An 18,305-nucleotide genomic window follows, 5' to 3' on the forward strand; every position below is an offset into this window, starting at 1 on the left:
GTCATGACCATGAGATTCATCGGTTTTATAGGATAAACGTCCGCTATACTATCTAATAATAATAAGTAAATAAGGGTAATTAATTAAGGCCAATATAATGTAGCTTGTGCAGCATGCAGTACATGAAGTACGCGGGATAGAAGAACAATTTCAGCCAGAATAGAAGACATCTACTCTGCTTGAGCACCAACACCTAACACAAGCAAATAAATAACATTAAAATTTTAAGACCAAGATCACACGACAGGCCATCGAGATAAGTAACTAACAGAATCAAACATCAGAGGAATGTGCGGCAGTCAATGGGCTGCATCACTACATCAACTAACCAAGAAAAGGCGAAATAAACAACGCGACCATACGGGGCGCGGAGCTAGCGACGCGAATGTGGCTGAAGTTAGATTTGGATTTGGATTCGGACTGGAAAATATTACAGTGGACCAGTTCGTTATTTATTTTAATTAAAAAAAAACATATTCCTGTGGACATGCCGGGGAAGTAAGCACGGAAATATTGTAAGGGAACTCCCAAAAACCATATCCAAAGTTGCTATACAGAAAATAACCCCTTTTCCGCTCGCATCGCCCCAAAAAATAATTTAATTACTATTTCCCAATCTCGAAAAAATCTGACGTTGTCCCAGAGATTTAACCAGACCATTAAAGAACCACTTAGGAGAGCTTCAAAATGATGTATTACTCAACCACCTTGAACCCGTCGGGAATATATAAAACTACTACTACTACTATATATTCCCGACGGATTCCGGGTGGTTGAGTATTTGAAGCTCTTCGAAGTGGCTCTTTAGTGGTCTAATTTAACAGCTGGGACAACGTCAGTTTTTTTGAGATTGCGAAATAAATATAACGAATATTTCGGCCTTTTATTACTGGGGGTAGTTTTATTATATCTTCCCGACAGTTTCGTGATGGTTGAGTAATACATCATTTTGAAGCTCACCTAAGTGGCTTTTTAATGTTTTGGTTGAGTCTCTGGGACGTCAGATTTTCTCGAGATTGCGAAATAGTAATTAAATTATTTTTGGGGTGATGCGAGCGGAAAAGACGTTATTTTCTGTATGGCAACATTGGATATGGTTTTTGGGAGTTACCTTACAATATTTCCATGCTTACTGAAACACCATGTCCACAGGAATATGTTTTTAGAATTAAGATAAGTAACGAACTGGTCCACTGTAATATTTGCAAATCCAAATCTAATTTCTAAATCTAATCTAAACTAACCAAAAACTGGGAGGGGTGCGTATAAAATATATAGAGGGAAATTTAATTTTATTTCCGTTTCGATTAAGTAATACTATTCAAACACAAATGAACAGTAAACATGGACAATTTCTTCAAAAATGAAGCAAAATGCAAAAAAAGTCATAAAATTCTTATGTAATTTTAGTTACTTAACCTTAGAAAATATGAAGAAAAAAAACAGAGGCGTATCGTTTTCTTTGGAATAATATCGGGCTAAAGACGCGATTTATACTACAATTAATATTGCCAAATTTTCAACAATATAGGTTAAAAGAATGAAATATTAATAAAAAAAAGAACCAAAAAAAAAAAGAAACTGGACAATGGTTTTCCTCCTTCAGAAGACCGACTAAACATCTGAAATCGTAAAACTACCTAGGCTGATTTGCGAAAATGTTCCACCAAGAGCCTCTCTTCTCGCGTCTAGCCACCGGCGGCGAATTTGACTCGGCTACCCCTTTCCGTCGCTTTTTCTCGAATTTTATTGCGTGCCACGACTTGCGACGTGCTTTTTTGTCCACATACTCCTCCTCCTCCTCCTGAATGCTCTTGATATCGGGCCAAGAACCCTCACGGTATTTGCGTAGCTCTTTCTCCGGTACAACCTAAGTATGGAGAATCGTAAACTGAGCAATAACTAAAAATCGAATATACTACTCGGCAGTAGGTTGGTGTAACGCAAACTTATAATTTGGAGTAAGCAAATACGGTTTTCAGGACACAAAAAGCTAAAAGTCATTCAACAAAAAAAGGAGAAGTTCCTCAATAAAATTGAATTGAAAGGCTCTACTTGACTTGCGGTTAACAAATCTTAATACACAGTTCATTTACAAGTTTTTAATATTAACTTATATTTTAATCTAAACTGCTGGACACTCAAAACGTGTAAACAAAAATTATGGATTGTTTTCATATTTGGATATCAAATTAGGTAGTTTTTATTATATCTACACGGTAGTAAAGCAGAAACAGCATTTTCTTTGCACATTAAAAACAAAGTTTCAAAAGTGCCACCTCCCAAAAAACAAAAATTATCAAAAAAGTACCAAAAATCGCCCTGATGAGTTTTGTACTTTTAATACCTAGATCACCCTGCAAAACTATTAATAAGTCCGCTAAAAGCGGTCCACTACTTTTATTTATCAGTTTCTAGCTATATCTAGGGGCAGTTAAAACCGTAAAATTGTTACGCCTCAAGCGGTTATGACATTTTCGTACATGAGGGCCTGACCTTGACTAATTTTTTCCGTTGATCTCAGGAAATGATGATTAAGGAAATGCCTGGATATATCTAAAAGGGTTTAGGGTATCCAGCAGTTTATTTGCAAAATATCATTTGTGCCCCAAATAGCTAAGGCGACAGGGTTAAGGAATGAAAAGGTGATGCTTCGCTGACGGCAGAACTAAGTTCTGAGGACGACAGACACTTAGCAGATAGGGAAGATTAATACCTAATTATTAGTTGGAAACATTAAAATTAATGAGCTACATTTTTTTGTATAGGATAAAGTTTATTACTAGATAACTCCCCAAAAACCGTATTTTACATAAATTTGGCTTAAAAATTTGCAAAATTTGCTAAACAGATTCATCGGAACAAACAGTTTTTCATTTTCAATCCATAACTCGTAAATCCCCTGTAATTTATAATGTAAAACAATAAAAAAAAACTCAAATCATTCTTATTATTCCTGCAAACAAGTGAAGATAAATTTCTTTTTTTTTAATAAATGCGTACCAAACAAAAACAAACACAAGTTCCGATAAGACACAATAGCACTATAAACTACAAAACGGAAATAATTATGGCATACCACGCAAAACACGAACGAGATATTTTTACCATATTAAATTAATCATTGCCAAAAAAATGCAATATTTATAAACTGATACACGAAGTTTTATGTACCGCACTGCGCTGGCATCAAAATCATCCAAAACGAAAGCATAACAATTAACTGTTCGGGTTAATGAACAAGTTAAAAATGTGTGTTTCGGCTTCACAGTGGTATCGCTGCGACATTCAAATTTGCTAAATATATATATAATGTTTTTTATATTGCAATTTAAACGGTTTTATTTTTTAATTAATTTGTGCGATTTGCATATTCTCACTACTCATTTCCAACATAACGTGGAGAATTTTATGGTACGCACGAGTTGGTGGGTACGTGAGGATCAGATTTACCGAGTACAGTGTGTGTAGTACATTTACATTCAATCCCGATCGTGCTTAATTTGCTTTCAAGTGGGCGTTTTACAGTTGACCAGTTACATTGATAATTTGAGGAACAATTGGTAAGTTGTGTTTGGTTGCGGTTTGTTTGAGTGCGCTTTGGTTTTAAGGCAAAAAATTGTTTCAAAGAAGTAAATTCTTAAAAACATTTACCATATTACAAAAAATGTTCTTGTTTTGAGTTTTCCGACATTGAAATTTTAAACAGGCTTACATTTTTGTTTACGTTTGTCAAGTTCCTTGAAGAAATTTCAATTGCCCTTAAGCTTTTAATGCAAATGGTAGTAACAGAACTAAGCACTAACTAAGCACTTTGGAATTGAATGTAGCTTAAAGTCCTCCCAGTCACCCCTTTCTGATTTTGAACTATTTGTACCACTCAAAATCACGAGGTGTCCAGAAAGTTATAAATATCTCAAAATCATGTTAGTTTGTAGTTCTCATTCAATTTATTCTTATCTTGCGTTTTGTCATTAGCTACTTTAATTGAACTGCCAAAAAGTAGGTTATCTGTAGTTTATGGCATGTTATTAAATTTTCAGATGGAATTTATTATATATCTCATTACAATGGCAGTAGCTTTTTGTAGAAATAATCACCATGGTGTAGAAACCACTAACTAGTACTGCCTATCCTATTTTGGTTATCGCCTTTCAGGACACCTTGAGGTTACTTATTTTCAGTATTTTAGCATGGTTTGCTTATTTTCAGGAAATATGAAACGCAATATCATTTCCCAAAAACAGAGGTAAATAATAGTGAATTTTCGTAATCAGCATAAACTTCCTTATTTAAACGAATAAAAATGTATTAACATTGATTAAAAGGTGTAAAAGGTTTTATAATTTATAAAAAAATTGAACAGTTCCTAAAAAAAGCAGAATTAATTTAGTGCTTAGCCAATCTTTGCAAATGGTACTGTACAGATCAATGTTTTCATTTGTGTCACTAAATATTTTATTCGAGTTTTTCACTGCCGGTACATAATATAAGTCAGTTGACTTACAATAGTTTTTTTAACGGTAATAATCAATTTTTACAAGGATTTTTATCACAATACAATATAAAATACTTTGCGATAAGGACTTTTAAAATATTAAAAATATTATTGTTGTAATTAGTTGGCAAACCTAAAATGATAAATAAAGCTGTATTTGCCGGAATAGAATACAGCGGTGCTCCGCAAAGAAACAACCTTTGATATCTCTATTAACAGTTTTAAATTATCTTTAACTAGCGAATGCTAATTTATATATCGATTGTTGGCTGTGTTTTGATAATCGTTATGAATCAAACCTAAGTGTTTAAAATTTGCAATTTCTGGACCAAATCTTTATATTTATCATAACTTTTAAGTTACTGATAGAAACAAATTAATTAATTATGAACCCTCCTAAAACAAATTTTGCAAAGTCAAGCTATTATCTTGATTCGGGTTTAAAGGCCGTCGTCGATTGGAATTACTTCCTAACGTTTCGCTAGCGCGAGTGGCGAGCTTCTTCAGAGGTCCTTCCATCTCCTACGTCCAACATCGGAGATGGAAGGACCTCTGAAGAAGCTCGCCACTCGTGCTAACGAAACGTTAGGAAGTAATTCCAATCGACGACGGCCTTTAAACCCGAATCAAGATAATAGCTTATCAACGGGCCGCGAAAGCCTTAACCAATTTTGCAATGTCATTTACTTCATTCGACGCTAAGTATACTCTACTTTTATTGGTGAGATCTCTATATATCGTCAATGGGGTTGTTGTGTATATATAGTGATTTTCGGTTTCTATATTAAAATCAAAGATGATTTATACAAATGACACAAAACTTATGATTTATGGGGAACATATTTGATGTATTATGGAAATGTTAATATCAATTTGAACGTTTAAATTTTAATCATGTACTTGCTTTCTTTGATCCAAATTCAAACCTGTCACGTGCTAAGATACATAACAACATTCAACATTACATAATTGTAGGTTTGAAACGATATGAACTTGGTTGAAAGGTTTCTGAAAATGCTGACAGATTATTTAACGATGTTTTATAGTATTTAATAGTATTGTTTATAAAAAAATAATTCAGCAAGGCACAGCACTTTTTGTACCCAAAGATATTACCTATCTATTTATCTAACTATAGGTGCTATCTAACGTTCTTTTGCAAGTTATAGTTAATCTTCCTACTTCCTAATTCGCTACGAAGTCATTTCTCTTATTCACTTTATCTACAAGATTTTTTTTGACAAATCTTTATTCCTTACCATTCTCGAAATACAACCGCTCCGTATCTTTTTCCACACACCTTGTATATATAATCGATAATTCATATTTTCTAAAAAAACCTTTCAATGCAAATAAACGTAAAACTATTTAGATCATTGTATTTTATGTTTGTGTTCATTAATGTCTTTTAAAATAATTGTTATTCAGACTGTTCTCGGCTAGATTCGTCACTTGATCGCAGCCTTGCATTTTTCGGGGAGTACTGACTGGATGCATATTATTTTATAATCAAATTATTGCAAATCTAATAATAAAAATCATATTATTTCTCATTTCTTACTGACAAATACTGACAAATAGTCTATGGCATAGTAATCTATATTCAATAATGCATGATAAAGGTTAGACCGATAAAAATTATTTTTGCGGGCAAGCGTCACTGGCGTGGGTTATGACTATTTCTACTTCATTCATAAATTGTAGACTTTTCCATTTTTCAGATTGCTGAATGCATCTAAATGAATGGATGGTTAAGGTCAAAAAAAATTTTGGTAAATGATCAATTTTACAGGCGCGACTATTTAAAGAATGATTGTAAATCGTCTTTGTTGTGTTTCCAAATCTTAATGATCCTTTAACAGAGAAACGACCCGGTAAAAATTTTATGTTCTCCGCACGATTTAACACAAATATGCAAACGGAATTTTTTCATCCATAAATTACAACGCAATAAGTGTACACATGCTGAGAAATTCGCCATAACCACAGTTGAGCTAAATAAACAACAGGCTAAAACCGATTTATTTATGCTAAAAAATATGTGAAGATGTCTATTTTTGAATATCTCCATAAATCACGCTTGTTGTTTTAGTAAGTACAGTTCCTGTGCGCTGCATTATGCGGAATTTATAATATTATCTGAATAGAATCGTTATTTGCCTTTAGACATACGCAAATAAAGAAAATCGCCGGTGACATTTCGTAGACCTACTAAAAGTTTTAACTAATATGAAATGAAAAAAAAAGAATTATACACAATTGGTGATTATTTGCGGCAATTATTGGCAACCGCCAACGGTATCCATATCTTTTTAAAAAGCACATAACTGGTGTGCAGCCTAAAATTGGTTAATTGATGATGAAGGACGAATTAATTGGGATGGTACTTAATTATGTTCGTTTTTTTACAGGAGACATTACGTACCAATTACGTTAAAACGTTCAATTTGAGTTATATCCTGTCATTTTTCCTGGGTTTATGCCCGTAAAATTTGTGTGGTGCATTCTATGCACCGCAGGCGTCACGCGATCATTCATCCAATATAATCAGCCACACAAATAACTGCAAGGAAAGAAGCATGCGGATATTTCCTTTAAATAGTTCAGTAATGTTGCGTTAGCCGAATACAAGCCACAATTTCAAAAAGGTTTCGATATTTTACTTAAAATTTTAATTTCCCCCTGTAGGTTCAGAAAACCTAGTTCAAAACAAAGCTATTCAGAAGTGAAGTATTTTCTTGCCAATTTGTGCAACAAATTGGCAAGAAAAGACGTATTACCCATGGTTAAACCAAGCGAAATTGTAGAGAAAGACATTCGGAACATATATTATGCATTAACTAAATAATGAGTCCCGTTGGTGAAAATAAATAATAGGAATTGATAACTTTTTTTTTGCTTTTTTATGACGTTTCTCAGAATTGATATTAATGTTCACACTTGCGAAAATATAAAATTACTCATCGCAATATCGTCCTTTCCCTATACCGTTTAATAGCGAATTAAGATAAATCTTGCGACATCAATCAACGACGCGACCGACTTGATTATCAAGCTATAGTGCTTACTAAGCGAATTGTAAAAGCTACCGGCACCACATACGTAATTTAGTAATAATCTAATTTTATGATGATCAGAAACAGTATGACGTTAAAGTCGATCAAATCAGTTCTCATTGATGGAAAAAAATAATGTATAAAAAAATATCTCTTATACATACCTCATAGCAATCAGTCAGTGGTGTGGTCGAAGGGCCACGAATTAAGTTAGTTCATTCTTTCTTCTTTAGAGTTTGTCTGATTTTTTAAATTTATTATTATTTTTATTTTATTATTTTATTATTATTATTATTATTATTGGTGTTGTTATCCAAGATAATGACCGTTTAAGATAATGAAACGAACAATTTTTAAATCGACTCTGTGACTTAGTCACGATATACTAGGTAACATTCCCAATTGACTGATTGATCGCATTCTCTGTTTGCTCTGTATAAACTATTAAGGTATTTTGAAAAGAAAACGAATAATTAAAATATGCTGTTCATTATTTAATAATTGGTCATTGTTCCGTTGGCTTGAACCCCTCGCAGAGTAAATATGTAATGTTTTACAAAACTTTTAATATTTGTAATGTTTTACTTTTTCTCACTTGCGTGGAAGAAAGGCAGTCTGCTCGCTCTTTTGAGTTGAATTTTAATCAATTTTGCTAATCGTTGGAAAAAGGCTTCGTCACACTTAATTTGAGGAAACGGCGAGGAAAATTGTTTTTTGCTTTTCCGAATGAAGAAAAAGAAAACTAGCCGCGGCGCAGCTTATTGTGAACGCGCTCTTCGTGACAGACGCTTAAACGTCCTCACTTGTGATCGCAGTTAGTCCGTTGACTGACTGCTGCAATCGCATGATAAACCCACAATTGAGGAGACTCCGGGGGCATGATTTAACTTGCACTACCATTGGCGGGCAAGACTTTTTAGTTAGTTTTGGTTGATTTTGATGAGTTTTGTTTAGTTAAAATGTTGATTTACCAAAAATACTAACCAAAACTAGCCGAAACTAAGCTTAAACAAGATTAAAATCCAGCAAAGCACGCGCAGCTCCGACCAATGGGAATAGGTCAACACAAGTGACTAAACCTGGCATTGTGAAATAGTCTAAATAGGCAGCTCACTTCACTTTTTTCCGTGGTTTTGTCTACTTTAACCCTAACTTTGGTGCTGCTTGCTGTCACAGCCTCGGTCTAGTAAGGAATGAAATCTCACTTGTCATTCAAACATACACACAATGTGTTGTTGTTGTTATAGGATTAACAATTGTTTTTTTTTGTTTACCAGAAAATGTTTAGGAAAAGTAAGGAGACCGCTACATAGAATGATGCAAAGTTCTCGGCTAATATTATATCTTTGAGATTGTACTGGAAAGGAGTGAGTGAAATGTGCAAAGAATCATATTAAATTAACAATGAATTGGGTTAATATAGAGTTTAAAACTGACACAAAAAATCTGGAACTATGGACGGACACTAACCTGCTCTGTCGATCCTCTTATGGATTTCTAACCAAAACGTTAAAAGCCAATCAGGCGTCTGTATCTTCTAGGAAGCTAAATAGTACTAATATAAGAAAAAAACAGTTGCTACTTCTTCCACGACATAATACTATTTCAAAAATTAGTAAATATTTTAAACGACTTATCCTTACTTAATTACAATAAAACCAGAACCACGGAGTTTCCGTAGGAGAGGTGCATCACGCAGCTTTTCTCTTTCTCTTTTAAAATACGGATAATCATTTTTAATATTGTTAAGGAAATAATCTAGATTGTGATTTAATTGTTAATATACCTCGTTTTAAAGTAGATTCTCATGTACAAAGTTCGTTATAAGCATAGAGTAAAAAACAATTTTACCTAGAAACCGAAAGAATATTGCTGTTACAGTCGGTATTTATCCCAATAGTACGCATACATTTTTCATTGCTGAGCGGTTTTCCTTATAAACACGCTTAAATGCCTTGGGTTTAATTAACTTTCAAATCACTTACGACACATATATTCTAGATATGAATTTAGGTGTCATTGACATAAACGACCAATCCGAATCCGGAACGTAAGCTGGCCACAACACGCGATAAAATCTATTTTGCTCTTCCTGTTTAAGCGTTCTTCGCTAATTTATATTCCGCTCCGCTTTTGCTTCTTTTTCAATACACCGTGTATTGCAAAAACGGCGGCTCCGTGCATCTGGCGTTATTAATATTAACCGACGTTTATTGAATCTTTATGACCACTTTATTTGACGTCGTCACTATTTGATTATTTTTAATAGGCTAGAAAATTGAGAAATACCACGATTTATCGAATTGAGACATATGCAAGTGTTATTAATTTAATATATTAAAGATTAACGACACTGTCAATTTTGTTTAATTAAAACACTAATTTCTCCAAAAATACGTTTTATCATAGCTAAACACTAAAATGAAGTGTAAGGTGGTACCGATATTTACCTGTTACGGGCACAAGCCTACGGTTTGGCAGAAAGGTCTAATTTTGTTTAGAATTAGACCGTTAACAACAAAAAAAGTTTATATACAAGCTTCCAAAGTCTATTATTGTCATATGCTAAATAGTAAAATTAGAAACTGAGTGACAAAGAAAACTTCCAAAAATATCCCAGATCTTGCAAAAAGTTTTTGCACTAAAAAGAACAAAACTTTTTTTTGCATTGATGCTAGTGCTAAAGAGGGGCGATCACATTGCAGAAGAGTGCAAAAACGGTGTTTTATGTTTATTTTTATATTATTACCTAAAATTTTGGGTAGATTCCGAATTTGTAATAAAATTAAATGTGTAGCCTTTTTTATTACAAAAACGATCAAACCGATAACTTATCTCGATTCATACATGTGTATGTTTTAAAAAACAAAACCAACATTCTAAGGAATAATTTGGCTAGGAACTATTGTAAGCATAATTCGAAGGAATAATAAAATACAGCGTATTTCAAAAAAAAAGTTTTCAATATGATTAAAAAATAAGATATCGTGTATCGCCATTATAAGATCTAGCACCTTTCATGTGTTTGAAAAACACTTTTTGCAGTTCACTCAAGTGTTAATTTTATTTGCCTAAGACATAGTTCGCAAAGAAAAATACAGTTCTTTCAAAATAGTGGAAGTTATGAAATTTTCAAAAATGTTATTTAGAATATTAGTATTCGAATCTGAAATAAAATATATTGAATATTAGTTTAACAATTAATTAGTTTAGCGAAATTGTCCAAAATATTTTCAAATGTATATTGCCGCCTATTGTCGCCGTCAACAAAATTTAGATAAGTTTCCTTTGATGGTTCTGCAGAAGTTTTAATAGTACACTCAAAGTTAATCGTCCGCTCTATCTAAAAATATGGTCAATTTAGGAATTTTAAGAAAAATAAATAAATAATTAAAGTCAACGTCGACATTAAAATTGAAACCAAACTGTACGATTTAAAAAAATATATATTTTAATCTATAGGTAAGGATTGCGTGACTCTGCTTTCAACGCATGTCGTGATTAATTGTTACATTTAATTATTATTTTGTAAAACGCGTTATCATTGACATTTGCGTCTCAACTGGTACAGAAACGGACACTGTACTCAATTAGTCGCGACATTGATACATATTCTTCAAGGGCCCATAATAGTGTTCACAGTTTTTTAACTCAATCTAGACACCTGAATTTATAAGCGGAGACCCACCATAAATTGTTTAACTCGTTTAGTCTTCATGTTAACTTTATCTTGAATTAAGATCCCGTCGAAATGCGAGTGTTTTTGCATAGTATATTCAAATCATGAACAACTGATTTAGTATTCAACAGTATTGCTATTTATTTGGAATAGTTTATAATTTCCTTTGTGCACGACATGGTGAAGCCCTAAGACGGAACTAAATATTTAAAGAAAATTGCGGTAAACGTAGAAATCCCGACTCCAATCGATTTACTTGGTGATTCACCAACCATTGTAGACATCTATTTATCGATGGAATACTTAAGACTGCGGGAATTAATATTTCAATTTGTCAATTCCGCGTAATTCAGATAATTTTTACCGTACGAATTTGTACATGGCGGAGGATTTGATGCCTTAAGCCCAATCCAACTAAACTGCTAACACTCGGAACAAGTATGCGCAAATATCCACAAAACTAAAAATTACATTAGGGAATTTGGTATATAGCCTCAATTGACCCCGCTATGGCTGTTTTTTTTGAATGTATAATTTTTAATAATAAATATGGCCAACCAAACACATATTATTTTTCCAAATGTCAACTACTTAAAAGACACTGAAAAAACCAGAAAGTCTATGTTTAAAATAAGTGCTCAGAAATTTATTTGATACTGATAGTAAGTACACTGCAGGGAAAAATATCAATTTATTTTAGTTTATTCTTACATATTTTTACTTAAACCCATGTAAATTTGTGTTAGGTAAGTAAAGAACTCTCATTTAGCAAATTTACTATCACCAAACGGCACTATAAAAAATATTTGTGGAAACTTTAAATTAAATAACAAGATGTTCTTAAAAATGTTCTTTAAAAAAATAAACGACGTACAATTGATAGATTGTCAATTAGGTTTCAACCTATATTAATTCAAAATTAATCTTTCGGATTCGCCTGTCTTGGTTTGCAGAGTTTTACTTTTGCTCCTATTAATTTATTTAAATTAAATTTTCAAAACATCCACATCTGACCACGGCAATTCTTTAGAACCATTGAGGATTCCTTAACGCTATGAAGAAAGAAAACCCGAAGCAACTGAACAATGTTCGGTTAAATTACGAAACCTGAACAACTACTATTTTCTGATTCACTTTCGAATTTCTTCATTTAACCCAACTTTTAACAATGTTACATCATATTTGACCAACAGTTTGCCATAACAATCCGTCTAAATATTTTCGATATATATTGTCATATTAAAAATTGAAATTTAACACTTGAAGTCATCGAAGCTTAAAACAGTTTTTTTTACATAGATGATTTCGTCCCATATCACATAGATGCGTAATATTTTTTGGTAACTTATTTAATATCAAACTGAACAGACACAAACAAATAAAAAAAATGATATAAATTTTATGTTTTATGCCAAATTTGAATAAACTGCCAACATAATTCCAAGTTAAGTTCAATATTACCCAATGCGACAATTATTATTTTTCCTTTATGAAACATATTACCTACGTGTGTGTACTTGCACTTCCGCATTACTGTTTCAATTTTGGGCCTAGATGCTTCGCAAATTAAGGAAGCACGCAATTCAATTAGGCGAGTTGCCAAAAATTTTCATCTATTATAATGTACAAAGCGCAGTTCATTTATCTTGGGATATAATGAGTTCAAATAAGAAGTTGCAACATATGTAGTGGGTAGAAATTTTACATATGTGAAGAATTATAGGTCATACGTTTAAGCAGAACTGAAGATAATTTAAATTTGGGTTCTTGGATTTTCAGGTTTGCTCTATGAAACTTACAAATATTTCGTTATTTTAAATAACATACCCTATATTTTATTACATTTTGAGATTCACTGCTTTCTTCTGATTATTTCTGCTACATACTCTTCTATGCCGATTTAGTGCGGATATCAAAATATTAATTAGTTCCGTTTTTTTGTTTGTTTGTTTTCCTTTTTTTTTTAATTTAGGATTCTGGTATTTGCAACTCACCTGCAATTATACAGGAAGATTCCTAATGACGCTTTTGCAGAAGCTTCGTGGTTGATATGATGTGGTATAATACATATACATATACGTATACAGGTAAATGCGACAAGGAAATCGGGTTGATTAACCGAACACTGATAATAATGAAAATTAACGCTAAAACGCCAAAGGAAACAAAAATCCAGAAAAAAAAAACAATCTTCAAAAGTATTAAACAAATTTTAAGAGACATTATTGGAAAACCAGACGAATAAAAAAAATAATACACTCAGTTGACAAATAGCACAAATACAACGTTTTGGACGTGCGTTCTGTCAACCAAGTAAGCAGATTATATAGATAAATGCTATATTGAATGCTGTCCTTCATTAATCGAAGCTTTCACATCAAATTTTACGCAAATGCTTTAAATTAAGCGTTTGTAGGGAGGACTAACTTTCTATATACATTACCTACAGTGTGTCATAACAAAAAGTTTTAGCAAACAACTAACGGTCTACAAAAGCGAGTCACTGACCGAAAATTGGTTTGGGATAATTTCTGTTTCGCGAAAGTGCCAAACCCTCAATTATTATATTGCACATAGTACAAAATCTATGCTGGTAATTGGAATAACTGGTATAATGAATTCCATGTCGTGTTATTTCAACGCCAAAAATATTCTCGAAATTAATTGAATTGTTTTACATACACGGAAGCATTTTTTGTTGCAGTTTTGCCTTTCTGAACGTTTATTTTAATGTAAAAAGTAACAGTTCGTGGGAAATTGCAAAAAAAAACAAATATGCACATATTAATTTCAAATTATATTAAAATGGGAGCAATGCCATATTAATTTTGAATAATGAGCTTGGTTATACAATCGCGACTATCACAAGTATCCGTCGCTGATTTTTTTCTTATTTCCGAAGTATCCTTTTTAAATGCAACGATATACGTTACTGATACTGTCATTCATTCTGATAAATAATTTATCTGCTATCGTCGTTAAAAGAATCTCGAATAAGCAATCATACTTTTTGACAGAAATCAATTTCAATTGCAAGATAATATCCAATGCGTTTAATTTTATGTCACTGAACGTAAATAAATCATTCTGCAATTTTGTAAGTAAAATGCACTTACAATTACTTATGTAGTGTTTGTACCTATTCCGATGGTAATTTTTATATTTTGCATTATTTAAAATTTCATGAGTCCTCAATAAAGAAGCGATATGGAAAATGTTACTGTATTGCTACGTTGCGTCGGTTTAGACGCTTGCTGCTTGCAACGTTGCTTAATACATTCCAACGCGAGAATCTTTAACAAATAAGGCAACGGAGTATCATTGCTCGTCCCTTTCTTCAAGTAGTCCAGACATATATTTGATATACTGGAGGTTTATGTATTTATGTACTTGAACTAGGGCCACGTTGCCGTATTAATTTTAGAATAACAATGAAAAATGTTTACAACAGTCTTTGATATATTACATATTATCGAACTATTTACACAGCGGAGTTATTAACTCCATGAAAATGCTGTGTACAGCGATCCAAAATCCTAATTTTGCTCTGTCGATCTAATTAAAGAAAACATTTTGAAAACAAAGAGTACAGTCGACACAAAAAGGCAAGTGTCGGAAATTACAAGGTTATTTTTCGTGAATTAACATTTAATTTGGTAAATTGTGTAGTAAATAAGATACGGTAAGATCTTCCATAAGCAATGTCTAGTTGTACGGCAAATTCATTGTGCAAATGATAAAAAAGAATTTATTCAGTATAACAATTAGCGCTTAAACTTAAAAAATATTTTTGGGAAACAGTAAAGGAATTAGTGCGTGCATTAAAGTCTATAAGAATCGCCCCGTGTTAATGTATTTGCTAGTAAAATACTTAAGTTTTTAATTTCAAGAATATTGGTATTAAATCTTATTAATGGTAAACATCCAAAAACAATTTTACCAATAGATTATTTAAATTATGGTCTATTAACAAAACAAGTCTGATAACTTCACCGTAGGTAGCTCAGTCATTTGTAAGAATATAAAATTGCATTGGACACAACCTTACCCAACCGGAAATCTTGAAACATTTTTGAAAAAATTATGAATTTTCACAGATTACCGGTATTATTATGACAATTAGAGGGCTAATGGGCATTATTTGTAATCAAATCTGAAACACAAAACATTGGAGAACTTCAAGTTTTATTTGAAAATTAATAAGGAAAGCTACCCAATTGTTTGAAAAACCAACGATTTCAAAAAAAATTTTTTTTTTGTCTGCCGAAACAGGGCGTAGAACCCGTTAGCATTATATAAGTATTAATAGTTTACTGTTTTTTCAGGAGAAACTGTTTGGCAGTTACGATTATATTCTTCCGGACAATTTTCATATTCAACTTGAAAAAGTTAATGGCCGCGATGAAAGGTCAATATATAAAGATAATAACAATGACAATAAAATCTTGCCATAATATTATAATAACAACGTATGGTACATGCCGCGACGCGCGTGCATTTTTCACTTCTACCGCTAATTGATTGAAAATACACTGAATAGTGAATAATATCGATTCAATAATTCATTATCGTGGGATTATACGGTCCGGCGTCGCAACCATAAATACACACTTTGATTTTAAGGTTTTAAATGCGTGTGCAATCCGAAAATTAACTAATGTAAGGAAGCAGGTGGTTGACGGGCTTATTTTTGTGTACATTCAACCTGGGTAACGTAGGTATCGTACGTAACTCAATGTTAGCGTGTCCTTGTCCGGCCATGTAAGGCGTGGGCAGTCGTTATTTATTGCCTCATTTCTAGATTAGATTTTCAGCTGCATCTAGTAGCGGTTGAATGTAAATGCAGAGCATATTGGAACAAGGCAAAATTATCTTTATTAAACTTTATTTGGCCCAATGAAATATATATTGCTTTGGAATAAAATGAATCAAATTGGAGCAAATAACATACAAATTGTAAGTGCTTCATGGGCTTGAAATATCTTTAAATTGTTTTTCAATCCAATCGGAGATTGAACAAAATGTTTATCCATACGAATAACACTTATGTTTATAGGGATCTTAACAAAAATTTTATAAATGATTATATGTATGTTCTTAATTGACTTGTTTCGAGAGATTTGAGAAATTTTTGGGACGTATTGTCATTTATCAGCAATTGGCAAATTCACTGCTTTTTTGTTTCTTGTGAAGAGAGTTAATCTACTTTATAATTTCTTTTTTATACATAAACATTTCCTGAAGTAATCTGAAGCATCAAATCTCACTTTAAGTGATTTATTGCCGCACCATAATTATCATATTTGACAAAAAATGTGTATCTTTTTTTAATACGCAATACGTATTAACTACTTTGGAGACGTCAACAGGATCACAAAAGAGGACGTTATATTAATATTCTGTGGTTGTTGTTTTAATGCCGGAAACCGGAGGAAGTGCAGACCTATTTGTCCGAGTATTTACCGCTCTCTCTATATAGGGTGGGAACGGTGGAAGGCACGTTTGACGTTTATAAATAGCGATACGACATTGCCGCTTATTTGAAAAAGTGGTATGGTCTTTCAAATTTTAAATGTGATATCCTGGATATTATTCCTTTTTCACTGCGTTATCGCTTTCTTAGTAAAAAGCTGAAATTTTAATCATATTTATGTATGCGTAATATTTATATTCTGCGTTATACAGCGAAGTTTAAAATTTGCGCTTTAAGAAAAGGCGTAATACAAAAATAGGGAAAAGAGAATTTCTTAAAAAATGGAAGGAGCTGGTATTATATTCGTAGCCATTACACAAAACTGTTGACAGTGTTGTTTGAAATATCTTTCCTTACATTTAGAGGAGACTAGGGGATTTTCTTTTACTGAAGAACCACTGAAACCGGAAAAATTATTATACAAAGATGTGTTATAAACTTTTTTTCCGTTTCCAAGTACAGTTAATTTTATAGGGAAAATTAGATTATTTTGGCTATTGTCTTGGCAAAAGTTTTGTTTTTAATTCATTACAATAAATACATTGCTCAAAAGTTCTGTAGAATACTTGATAGCACACAGGCGGCACTTTTTGTAATTTTTATAGTCAAATTTGAACCCCGTTTAACTTGGAATACACTATTCCGTGTGGCATTAGTAAGCTACGCAAAATGTCAGATTTGCATAAATTTAAAATTTTATTTGTGCAATATTTTGAACATAAAAAAAGGAAAATAATAACTCAAAAATCGAAGAATGAAATACCCAGAGCCACTTCAAAAAAGCACGTATAGCTAAAAAGATCCAACAAAAAATGTTAACGGTGCTATGTCTCGCTTTCCATTATGAATACCAGAACTAATTCAAATTATTCCGGCAATGGTTAAAGTTATGACAGTTAAACTAAAACTAAATTATCAATTCTAAAGCTTATTAAAAATTCTTTAACACCATAATTTCCGTTTTTGAAAATACAGAGTAATTTATAAAATTGTTCGAAATTGACTAAACATATAGAATTTTTTTTATTTTTTACAATCTATTATCTACGACGATTCGATTCCGAGAAACCAACATTCAACTTCATTTTTTTAAATACAAAATTGCTTTTTTTCGGTTTTTCTTTTCTTTGGGTACCTTAAGAACGATAGCAAGTATATAAAAAAAAATGATCATAGTAGCATACAAACGAGACGTCGGGAAAATTTGTCGTATATTATGGAATTAGTTTTAATACATCCCTCCAAATAAAATTAGACTAGAAAACACAAGTAAATCAATAACGATAGGCAGCGGTTAACGTTACTTTTCATGGCTTTTATTTAGAGCGATATCTTAAAACTAATTTCACATTGCTATTGCAGATGGCGTTAATAAATTTCAAGTCCGACGTCCCGTTTATATTCTACCATCATCACTTTATTTTTTAAAATACGGCCTTTGTTTTGGTTAGTTTAGGTTAGTTAGGCCCTTGTTTTATATCCATTACAAAAAATGCAAAAAGGTATTGTTTTTAAGGTGCTCACAGAAAACAAAAAAACTGATGTTAGTGATGAACTGATTGTAAGATATTTAACAGAAAAAATTTCGAGGATCTTTAT

The 18,305-nt window shown here is 32.2% G+C and overlaps 1 protein-coding gene across 10 annotated transcripts in view; it reads right to left on the reverse strand.

Moving 5' to 3' along the window:
- Positions 1-18,305, reverse strand: part of LOC132697266 (oxidation resistance protein 1) — a 69,916-nt gene that overhangs the window by 24,608 nt on the left and 27,003 nt on the right. For 6 of the 10 annotated variants that reach the window (XM_060662613.1, XM_060662612.1, XM_060662615.1 and 3 more), the window contains exon 2: positions 1,641-1,870. The exons of the other annotated variants lie outside the window; for them this stretch is intronic. In XM_060662613.1, coding sequence (XP_060518596.1) covers positions 1,641-1,870 — 230 coding nt within the window. The remainder of the gene's footprint in view (positions 1-1,640; positions 1,871-18,305) is intronic. 10 annotated transcript variants of the gene reach the window in all.

The sequence above is a fragment of the Cylas formicarius genome, unplaced genomic scaffold, assembly GCF_029955315.1.
Source record: "Cylas formicarius isolate icCylForm1 unplaced genomic scaffold, icCylForm1.1 PGA_scaffold_1__22_contigs__length_36826433, whole genome shotgun sequence".
Taxonomy (NCBI): Eukaryota; Metazoa; Arthropoda; class Insecta; order Coleoptera; family Brentidae; genus Cylas; species Cylas formicarius.